Here is an 11,008-nt window from a genome sequence, read left to right on the forward strand (position 1 = left end):
TTACTTCGTCTCTATACATTCTTCATACAAAACAAACTTGGTCTTATGTTGGAATATGCTGCAATGAGAATTGTTGCACTCCAAATTCACTATCGGTGTGAAAGTATTAAGCTAACATGGATCTGCATTTTGAAAATACAAAGGAAAGCTGCTGGCTGTAATATTAATAGATCGCAATGGCAGTGCCAGTGCCATTATACATGTATTTTTCTATGTTCATCTTTCCAGGTTAAAGGCTAAGATCATTCCTGTTTTCAAACCACAGCACATCCGTTGACTTTCCCAACCCCCACAGGCACGATTCCCTGGCTTGCAAATTAATGGCATCACATTGTGTTAGATTTTCCCTTTTCAAGTGTTTCCTTGTTATTTGGGGGACACAAGCACTGAATCACAGAGACAAGCATTACATTACTTTCAGACTGGCAGATTGGTAGTTTCACCAGCGCAGCTTAATACAAATGTGACGAGCGATAAGAAATATGTGATAAGGGCGTGGGAAGCCTGACCAGAGCGGCCTTTACATTTGTAGGAGGCAAACTCAGAAGCGGTGTCGAGGTATCACAAGTGTTTATTTACAAAAATGGTGGTCCCATGTTACACGTGTAACCCAAAAATGTGTACAATCAATGGAAAACAAAATAACAGTTAACTCAGCTTAACTGAACAAAATTTACCTCTAGATAAACCAACTATAATGAACTTAGCATGTACATGGCTACATACTGATGTCCCTCTCTCGCAAACAGAGAAAGGCCGCTGAAGTCGTCACTTCCATTAACAGGTGCCAACCCAGAATGTTCCATCCTGCTAACCACGCCTCCTCTGGAAGCAGCGACAGGGAGGTTACAACTTCACCTGAAGTTGTAAAGGTGTCTTGCAGTACTCCTTACAAAACATACAATGAACTATTTGATTTCCGCAGTATATCAATAATTGAAGTGAATAATAATTTCAAACCCACTACATCTCCCCTCACAGATGGTTTCTCCCTGTGACATCACTGCCGATGTCACCGAGGGTATAATTACAGGAAGTGTTCCATCCCATCCTCCTTTTCTCCCTGGAACACAATAAACACCAACTAAACCTAACTATATTTGTCCATTTTTATTTAATGAAGATGATACATGAATTGTAACCTATGATAATGCAAAACACAAACAAACCCGGGGATAGTGTGTGTCTGCAAACTCCGACGGAGATATTATAGTGAGACAAATAACTTACAAACAAGCATTGTTAAATTGGGTGCTATATGGAAACTAAGAAGAGGGACAAATGCAGTGTTCTCACCCACTTTGTCACAAAGTGCCTCAGTATGTTGAGGCTTTTCTTACAACTTGACCGTTTCCTTAAACGTTAGGATACTTCCAACACTGACCTTCCCCTGTAATGACGATTAATGGCCCATAGGCGCTGATAGATTCCACATTTCCGTTGAACAAACCAAACGGAGTCAAGGGGACTTATGCCAGAAGTTTCATGCTTTATTCTATATGATCTGAAAAGCTGTTTGATATTTCCTCCTCTTATTGGGAGCTGTCGGTTCATGTGAGTACGTCCCTGAAAAAACACAAACAGTGATGCAGGGGAACACACACGTTTGTCTAGCCATTGGCTCTGCCCTCTAGATTTCTCTCTGCTGTGGTAGTTCATCCTAATAAACAGGCTGTTTGCTCGCCCTTTATGTCCCAAATATGCTGCCCCCAGGCCAAATGAATTTTTTTTCAGGTGTTTCATCACAGGTCACTGACAGGACTTTTGAGAATCATCTGGTTGGAGACTGATCTGATATCGGAGACCTTGATTTGAGCAGACAATAATTTGATTCATTTTCTGTGTGTGTATGTGTGTTGTAGAGAGAGAGGATCGCTGTGATAACTACATCCTTAGTGGCCAGCAAACTCTTTTCAACCACATGCAGTCACCGTCCGAAGTTCGCCTCAGCTGAAAACTTTATAAAAGTTTGATTCATTGCCGCAGGCACATCGACTGATTTAAATGTTTCCACTTTTGTGATAATACAGGTGGAGAACTCCTCCACAGACCACGGTGCTGTTAACATGAACAAAGGGGGTTGTCGTCAGTTGGAACGAATTTGGTTAAAGGCAAGAGTTGACTAATGTGGTATGAAGGATATGAATTGAGGTTGCTTATGATTCTCATTTACAACGCTAGTTGAATTAATAACTGGAACGGGTGTATGACTGAGGCTTATTCCATTTTGTCGAATAGCTGCCAGCCCTCACAAACAAGTAATCCATGGCCATGGTGTAAGGAAAGAAAACCTTTCAAAGCATGTGTCCTTCTACCTTTTACCATTCTGAAGACTACGTCTGTCATTGAAAAAGTAACTCTTTTTTTCTGTTACATCGACAAATTATGTTAGGTGCTCTACAAACCACTGACATCTTTAACATTTAACTTCCAACTAAATAATTAAACTTGATCCTCCAATCTTGTAATTTGCATCGAATTCAACCAGGCCTTCTGCTGCATGTACAGTCTTGAATACAGATTTGTCTCTGATACTGAATGTGATGAAAAAATCTGATGGAGTTGACGCTGATTCAGGAAGACGGAGACCGTGGCTGTCTCAAGCACATTTTTTATTATAAGAGCTCAATGTTGAGGAGACTTCTGGTTCGCTACACAGATGAACAGGTTCAGGTGTATGGCAACCCAAGACAGTCTGCCTACTTTGAAAATCGTACTCAGCCCCTGCATAGGAAAAGTAGTTTGAAGTTCTAGGATAACATAACTTTTACAAAGGCTGTTTTGTTTGTTCCTCACATCATGATGATAATAAACACGATGAATACATTTCCTACCTCTTTAGCCATCCAAAGCTTTCTTTGAATATAACCTCACCAAGCACTTAAAGGAGACATATTATGCTCATATTCAGTTTCATGAATTTAATTCAGGTTATTAATTGAGAAGGTTTATATGATCTAATGTCCAGTAAACATCAGTTTCCTCATACTGTCCAGTCCTACAGCTCCTGTTCTCATCCTCTGTCTGAAACGCTTGGTTTTAGCTCCTGTCTCTTTAAGGACCCTCTCCCAATGAAGCCCAGACTGCTCTGATTGGCGAGCTGGCCCACTCTGCTGTGATTGGTCAACCGCTTCCAGCAAGAGTAGGAGGTTCTGTTGTTCTCGCTTTATCCGGCTATGTTGGGGGCGTGTCATACTAGCTGCTAGACATGCTTTATGCACTTTAGTAAGAGGGGGATGTCACAATCTTAGTTCCTGCAGATTTTCTGACAGGATAATTACATGAATAAGCATGCATACCAAATCAAGTGCTTGGCGAGTTCAGTAAAATCGGAATTGTTAACATCAGATTGCTGTCCTCTTCGTCTTCTCATGTATTCCTATTTTTATGGGCTTGTTCTGTGCATGTGTACCTTTAAACTGACTGAAAAATTATGACGAGCTGCTCATCAAAACATTGGTTGAAGATGTTACTGGTCGTCATAAACTAAACAGTGTCCCTTAAAAATAAGTCTTCTTTTTTCCCTTCTAGACACTGTGCTGATGTCATCCACAGGAATAAGAGAAAAAGAATGCTTTGTTTCATAATGTATCAGTCAAATGTAATTTATTTACATACTGGTCTGGATAAATCTGAATTTGGTGAATGCACCCATGCAAACAGAAAACCTCTAAATTCCAGCCGATGCCCTTCATTGTCACAGCATACAATATGTAACTACGTGCTTTGCAAGTTACAGACAGAGCACTATACCATAACACATGACATACACACTATGTGCACTTTAAACTGCCTTGCACAAGGTTTCAAACTGTATACATGTTCTTTAATTAAGAGTTTAAATACCAACAGTTTTGAAATCCAATCAATTTTCAAGGGTGAATTAACATAACATATTAACCACACAACAAATGGGATCGTAAAGTATTTACACGCGACTACATTTACAATAATACAATTGGTGAAAGCCTGAAACGTTGTTGGTGTTGTTGTCTTTACAACAAACGGCACTTAATAAAACAATGCACATACTGCATAATAGAAAGTAACTGTTGATCTGCAAACGTCAGACATCATACGCTGATTCTGTTTGACACATTTCGAGTGTATGAAAAACATGATTGTGGACTGTTTAAACAACTATAAGAGGCTTCAGATAGAGATGCGAACTGATCTTTGAAATAATGTGACAGTAGTAGTGATACCAAAAACTCAAAGTATGCCAGCAAAAGGAGGCCTAAACTGACTAATTTAGATTTTGAGTAATCTGGATTAGAACCCAATCATGACACTATCTTTTGTCTTTTACTTTCTTTGATAATATATCTAACCCCTTGAAAGATGTATACTACCTCTGATATTTTGCTGATCAAAACATTTCCAAATTGCACCCCTGGCCGCATGTTTTAACATCCAGCAAATAAAAAGCAATGGCTTAAGTTTTTAAGGATCAAAGCAATGAAAAAGTAGACTCCGGAGGGACCGACACTCTCTCCAGTAAGAAATGAAGGGAAAGTGGGCCACTCACCGGCGCGGCCGGAGGGCTGCCAGGGTTTGTGTTAGGTGGAGGACATTTCCATTGTGAGTAGGTACGTGCACGTTTGAGACTAACATGGTGATGCAGTGAGAGGGAGGCTGAGAAGACAGGGGTGTGCTGCTGGGATCAGCCCATGAGATCCGGTTCAGTCCCTTTATCCACGGACAGTCGAGAAAAGAGACACCCGCTGTTCTGCGGATGCACAATTTTTCGGACATCGTTCAAAGGATGTCTGGGGGGAGGGTTGGGGCAGGCTTCAGTGTGAGCCCAGGCAGAGCGAGGGGGTGTCACAACAGAGTCACTTCTCTTTGAGATGACATTCCCTCTGGTCTTCTTTCTGCCTTTTTTTCTGTTCTGTCAGTTAGAGTCTCCTCAGATTGTGCTCCTCCGTGCAGGAGCCTTTCCTCAGGGTGATGTCGTCCACAGCCATCTCGCCGCTCCTGCCTCGCCCGCGCTCCCCCTTCAGGATCACCTGGTGAACAACGGCACAGTGCACACTGAGTTGAATATGTATGTATCGATCTGCAATAAAAACAAGACTTTGTGTCCTCTCAAAGCCGACGTCAATCTTAAAATTTAGAGAACCTCTTGAAATGCCCATTCTGAAACCCTCCGATTTATTTCTTCAACATTTCCATTCACTGCTGTCAACATTGATGGAAGAAAGAACTATTTAAATTTCAGTGGGAGCTGCATGACTGCACTTCTTTGACGAGTTTATTGTTGTACTTACACTCTCCAGGCCTGCGCCCCATAATGTGATTTGGGTGTGCCTCCAGCCATTTCCGCCTGTCCGGCCCCAGACCGCCGGACTGTACTGCTTCCCCTTCTTCACAAACACTTGCAGCATTCCCACGTGGTGGCCTGCCAGCTTGTGCCGGAACGACAGGCACAGATTGCCATCATTCCAGGGAGAGGTGAGTGGGAGGACCAGTCGGGCCCCTCGTCCAGTCCTCTTGTTGCCGACCTCAGGTATGGTGAGGTACCGTCCACCTGGGGAGGCGAGTGACAGAGTGTTAGAGTTAATTAATGAAATTAAACCAGTGAAGCCATGGCAGCAACAATTATTTAACACTTGTTCTGTTCATCCTTTGTAAATGTATGTCCAAAACCTCTCTCTCACACAGTTATTGGTCCATATAAACACCTGCGGCTCATCCATGCTGCCATGCTGGTGCCTGTTTTCACAAATCAAACTCCCTTTGTTCAGTAATTTTAAATGTTTTTTCTTATTAAACTGTATCATGCAAGCTCATTCTATTAGATCTGCAGATGACAAAAAATGTACTTTTACAATTGATGGGTGAGACCTTAAGGTGAGTGTACTATACATTCATTTTTAGTCACACCTACGAAAAAACATTTTCTGTTACCTGAGAGAAATTATCCTTGAGAATTATTCAAGAAAATCTTTTTTCTAGAAAATATGAATAAATAAATATGTCATTATTTCCCGTCCCCATGCTGTATATATATATATAGTTGCGAAGCCACTCGCTCCTGAGTGGAATCTCATTTGTTAGTTGAAGATAGTCGGGAAACGACCAGAGCAATTTTCATTGGAGCTAAGAAACGCTGCCGTGCAAACTGCAGACCATGTCTCTGCGAAACTTCTTTTTTTTCTGGAAAGCCACAGTGCACTTGAAGTTTTTTTTTAATGCAATTTTTGATTTCTTTGAGCAGCACAAAGGAAATTCAAGACACTTCACTTCAACATGATTACCCCTGTACAGGTAAGAAAGAAATTAGCAGACGGGTAGGAAAAAAAAAAAGTATAATTCATCCGTTGCATCGAACTGTGGAATTTGAAATAAAATTACTGCAGAGATGCTGAAAAAAATTAACCATCGAAAAAGATTTGACCCACTTGTGTTTCTTCTCCTCAAAATATCGCTAGTTGCCACTGGCAACTCGTTTTTAAATTTTCTTATAAATTCATGCATTAGTGATGAGTGGTAGAGCTGTAGAGTTTTAACATTTTAAAGGTATAATGTCTTTTGGCTTATAGGTGATTAATGTAGATGTATTTTGCTCGTCCAGCGGATCGGTGTATGGCTGCTGTTAAACACAGGGGGTCCAATATCTACTGTAACTGCAGGCCACTGAGGCTCTCTGCATAAGTCATGAGCTGCCTCTCAATCCTTTAAAAGCCGTGAGTGTTTGCCAGTGGGTGTCTATCAAAGGAACTTAAAGTGATGAACAGTAAATAGTTACATAATTCACAACACACTGAAGAGTGTGGGTGGACACACACACACAAGCATTATCATAAATAAGACATTATTCAAATTTTCAGATTAAACGTATTCACCACAGGCTACTGTAGGTTAAAATATTGTCTTTTAGAATGAATCACTCAAACGCGGGGCTTAGTTTATGATTTACTGTAAATTATTTTCCAATTCTGGGCAAAAAATCTCTATCTGGGCTAATAAGTGAGCACAAACTTGGCTGAAATGAGGCCTCAGTCTGAATGTCTGGAAACATGTTACTAACTGGGAGTCAGTTGGCTGTGGAAGCCACGTGTAGCTAGTGATGCTTACGCCGTGCCAGGGCGCTGCACTGTTTAGTCTCACTGCCTCCAATAATTCAACACAGCTTCTACCTCTGCCTGAACCCTCAAGAAAAACAGTGTTGTTTTTCCCATTTCATGCAAACCACAAGTATCACTGACAGGTCACGTAATCCACTTCTCATTTGCATCACTTTGTAAAGCAAAGCACGAATCTGCAGAAAACACAAAGGACTTCCCGCAAGTAATTCTCATTTTGACCTGTAATTGAGCAGGGCAAACCTTGAGCCACTTCGATTGTCTGACTCAGTGTGAGTAGAGTAACGCAGCTCTTCTCAATTTTGATTCACTGAATATAAAATAAATCATTTTTGAGTGTGTGAGTGAGAAGAAGTCCTTCATTTACCTGATGGATCAGGTGTCGTCTCCCAGTGCAGGTCTCCGTCTTTGTCCCGGATCCAACCGCAAAGGCCGTCATCAAAGGAGCAGCTCAGATACCCCGACTCTGAAGAGAATAACACACACGTTTTCAGAGGAGTGGAGGACACACACACACACACACACACACAGACGCAAAAAGGGCCTCGGGCTGCTCTCTGTGATGCTTGACAGAAGCTCTGCTCTGTGCCTCTAACTTCACCTGGAGCTAGAGGACTGTTGAAGCTGACGAAGATGATACAATGAAAGAGTAAACATTTGTTATACTGTTCTATGATGTATAAAGAGAGCTGATGCATTGAGGGAAAAATCTAGTGGAAATGGAGGCACGTACACCACAAGGGGAAATGCATATATTAGATATCAGTGTATATAGCTGATTTTTAGTAATAGTAGTAATAATAATATCGATTGCACAGCAGCCACTTTTCCATAATGTGTGACGCAATAAGTGTATATATGTATTTTCTTTGTTGTTTGGCTGTATGTTTTTTTTTTTCGTTCATGTGAAACAGTGTAAGTCCTGGGACGCAAGACCAATCTCAGAAGAGCATTCTGATAACAAAGTATAATCGTATTTTATCTTACTGCTTATTGTATGCAACTCATACAACAGAGATATGATATTATAACATGTCGTTATATTATGACTATATTTTCTGAGCTATGAAACCTAGATTTTAACAATAAGATAAATATTAATATCCTGAATTGCTGTACAATTTAGTCGAAGATAAGAATAACATCCATTATTTTGTTCCTGAAATACTGTCTCCGAAAAACACTTTCTCTGAGCCAATGAAAACGCCTTCCCTCTTGACACAGCATAACAAATGATGCACGGTGAACCAAAAATAAACACACAACTAAATCATTAAGACAATTAATCTGCATATCACTGACATCAATAAATCACACTGAGCAAATGTGGCAGACGAAACGCTGTCTCCTCACAAAATCTTTTTTTTTTTTAATTGTTATTGTAGTAATTCCACGTAAGGAACAATGAAGCTTATGAGCAGAGAACTGATGTACTTCCAAATGATCAATTAATCATTCAAGCAGTCAAGCAAGCGTGGTGTGAAAAGTGAGAAATTCTGGCAGCGCGTCCTAGGCCGTGGGCCATTATTTAAACGGATATGAACAGACGTCGTGTGTCACCTCGTGGTGAAAGGCCTATCAAAACACATCTGCTCACTGTAATGCCTTCGCCTCGGCAGCAACACTGCAGAAGTTGATTGTCGGGTTCATTTTGCCTGTAACGAATGTGGCTCTTCTGTCATCATTTGGGCTCCGCAGCCTGCCATGAGACGGGCTGCCGCCGATTGTCTTTGTCAAATGTGTTGTGTTTACCTGGGTCGTCTTTGGCTTCGTCCGCCACGTTGCCGAGCTCAATGTCAAAGTCGATGCCGAGCACGGTGTTGTGGCCATTGTTCCGAGGGACTGAGGAGAGAAGTGAGAGACGAGGGTTTAGATAAAGGATTAACAAAGGTATTATATTTCCTCACTGGCGTCCCTGCTTGTGGGTTTTGTGTGGATTTGTTTCATTACTCCACGAGAATGAATCAATGTCATGGTTTAGTGCCTGTGTTTCCAAAGGTAAGCGCATTTAACCACTTTGCATTATTGACCGCAGAGCTCCGAAAAAAAACCCTGCAGAAACTCCAGAAGTCAAATGTGAATCATAACATGAAGAAGGGCAAATGGCTCATCTGAGGCATCTTCTGGGTAAATGTTGCCTCGAAAACAACCAGTAGCTGCACACACACACACACACACACACACATAACAGTACACTCCGCCAGTCCTGAAATAGCCTCTTTCCTTCTCCGGTGGGGTCACACCGCCCAAAATACCATAAGCCAAGCTGTCTTATGAAAGGTCAACTGACAAGTGAAGCATAGGAAGTTGGTTCTTTGACTTTTTTCTGTGGCAGCGAAAGATGCTTTGACCCTTTAAGTTTATCGGAGGATGAAACGTTGTCTTCACCGGTGTTAGATTCCTTAACGAAGAGTGTTTTTATCAAGGGAAGTCAATAAAGATTAAGGACATATCAAAATGTTTATTTTAGTATTTGCAGATGAGCTGGTGGAATTTGCAATAATGAGACAAACATCTATAAAAGTATTCCCAACATCCCAGACAGATTCTTGCTCCTATGCTACAAATTTGCAGTAACCTGCACTTGAACTGGCAAACCCCCAAATCCCCCCCCCCCCCCCCCCCCCCCCCCCCCAAATATGCCAGAGCAGTGAAAGACCCCCCCCCCCCCCCCCCACATGCCAGGTCATGGCATCCGATCAGACTGCGACGTAGTCTGTCTGTCGTAGGAATCTGAGAGCAGGGAGGTCACACTCACACCAGGCTCTCCAGTAATCCCAGGCACGCAGGTCGGCGAGTGTCGGTGCTTTTAAGGAAATCGCCCCCCAGGAGTCTTACATCCGGTCGTTGGGTGGATATATTTAAAGAGTAAATAAAGTCATGTGCTAATTAAGGGCACAGTAATTCAAACCTTGACAGTGTGACCAGTAGTAAAATATAGCTTTGATATTCTATGTCATCAAGATGGGCTATTGATAATGTGTAATTATTCTTATTCGTCTACTTATATTTATTTTCTCCGATGCCATTTTGTATCATGAAGGGTTTCACCAAATTACAAAGTATTTTTTTTTTTTAAATTACTGTATATAAAGAAAAACACAATCGACCATAATACAACTGAGGCCGATGGAATTTCCTGCTGCTCAAACCTTTGAAAATATAGATATGGAATGTTTGTGTCTGGGTTTTTTTTGTGTGACCCATAGATCTCACTGTCAACAGTTTTCATGTGACTTTTAGTTCAAATGTAAATAAAAAAATAGGTTCATGGGTTATCCAGAGCGAATGTTCTTCTTTAATAGTCAGAGCACCGAATACAAAAGAACATATTTATTGTATTCAATCCCTCTGCATGGTTAGATACCGCTAGAGGTTGGTTCGTAATTTGAGGGAAGTGACTCCAAAGATCATACTCAATGTTGTTACATTGGCCACTATTGTTATTTCATGCCTGCCAGAACACCGAGCAAACCAAGTCATGTTTTAAGGTTATGGAGTCATGGAAGCATTTATAACAATGATCCGCGCGCACAAAAAAATCAGACTCGGGTGAAACCAAAATGGTGCATGCTGTGAAGCGTCTCGTGGCGAGTGACATCACAAATACTTTCAGAAAGTCCCCATGATTGAAAAGGCACATAATCAAATCTAATGTAAGTATGCGTTCGATTCTATCCAGTTTATCGAAAACTTGAGAATTGACAGAATTTTTTTTGTGTTGGCGGTAGGTTTTTGAACTTTAGAAAAAAGCCACAGCACACATCTGCACTTGGGGCACGGCCGAGTTGTTTCCTTCACACCCCGGAGCTCTTATTCAAATAGTTCCTATTTCGGTCCGAGGTGTCTCTCCTCCTCCCCTCTCTCGTCTTATTCGAACCATCTTCATGAAAGCCTTGATTTCTAGAACTACTCTGCCA

General features: G+C 41.3%; 1 protein-coding gene across 6 annotated transcripts in view; it reads right to left on the reverse strand.

Annotated features, from left to right (window-relative positions):
- Positions 1-3,589: 3,589 nt before the first annotated feature.
- npnta (nephronectin a) overlaps positions 3,590-11,008 on the reverse strand; it is a 42,956-nt gene continuing 35,537 nt past the window's right edge. For all 6 annotated transcript variants that reach the window (XM_035636625.2, XM_035636622.2, XM_035636621.2 and 3 more), the window contains 4 exons: positions 8,841-8,930; positions 7,456-7,554; positions 5,271-5,530; positions 3,590-5,009 (listed from right to left, as the gene is read on the reverse strand). In XM_035636625.2, coding sequence (XP_035492518.1) covers positions 4,899-5,009; positions 5,271-5,530; positions 7,456-7,554; positions 8,841-8,930 — 560 coding nt within the window. In that variant the 3' untranslated portion in view covers positions 3,590-4,898. The remainder of the gene's footprint in view (positions 5,010-5,270; positions 5,531-7,455; positions 7,555-8,840; positions 8,931-11,008) is intronic.

The sequence above is a fragment of the Scophthalmus maximus genome, chromosome 8, assembly GCF_022379125.1.
Source record: "Scophthalmus maximus strain ysfricsl-2021 chromosome 8, ASM2237912v1, whole genome shotgun sequence".
NCBI classification, from domain to species: domain Eukaryota; kingdom Metazoa; phylum Chordata; class Actinopteri; order Pleuronectiformes; family Scophthalmidae; genus Scophthalmus; species Scophthalmus maximus.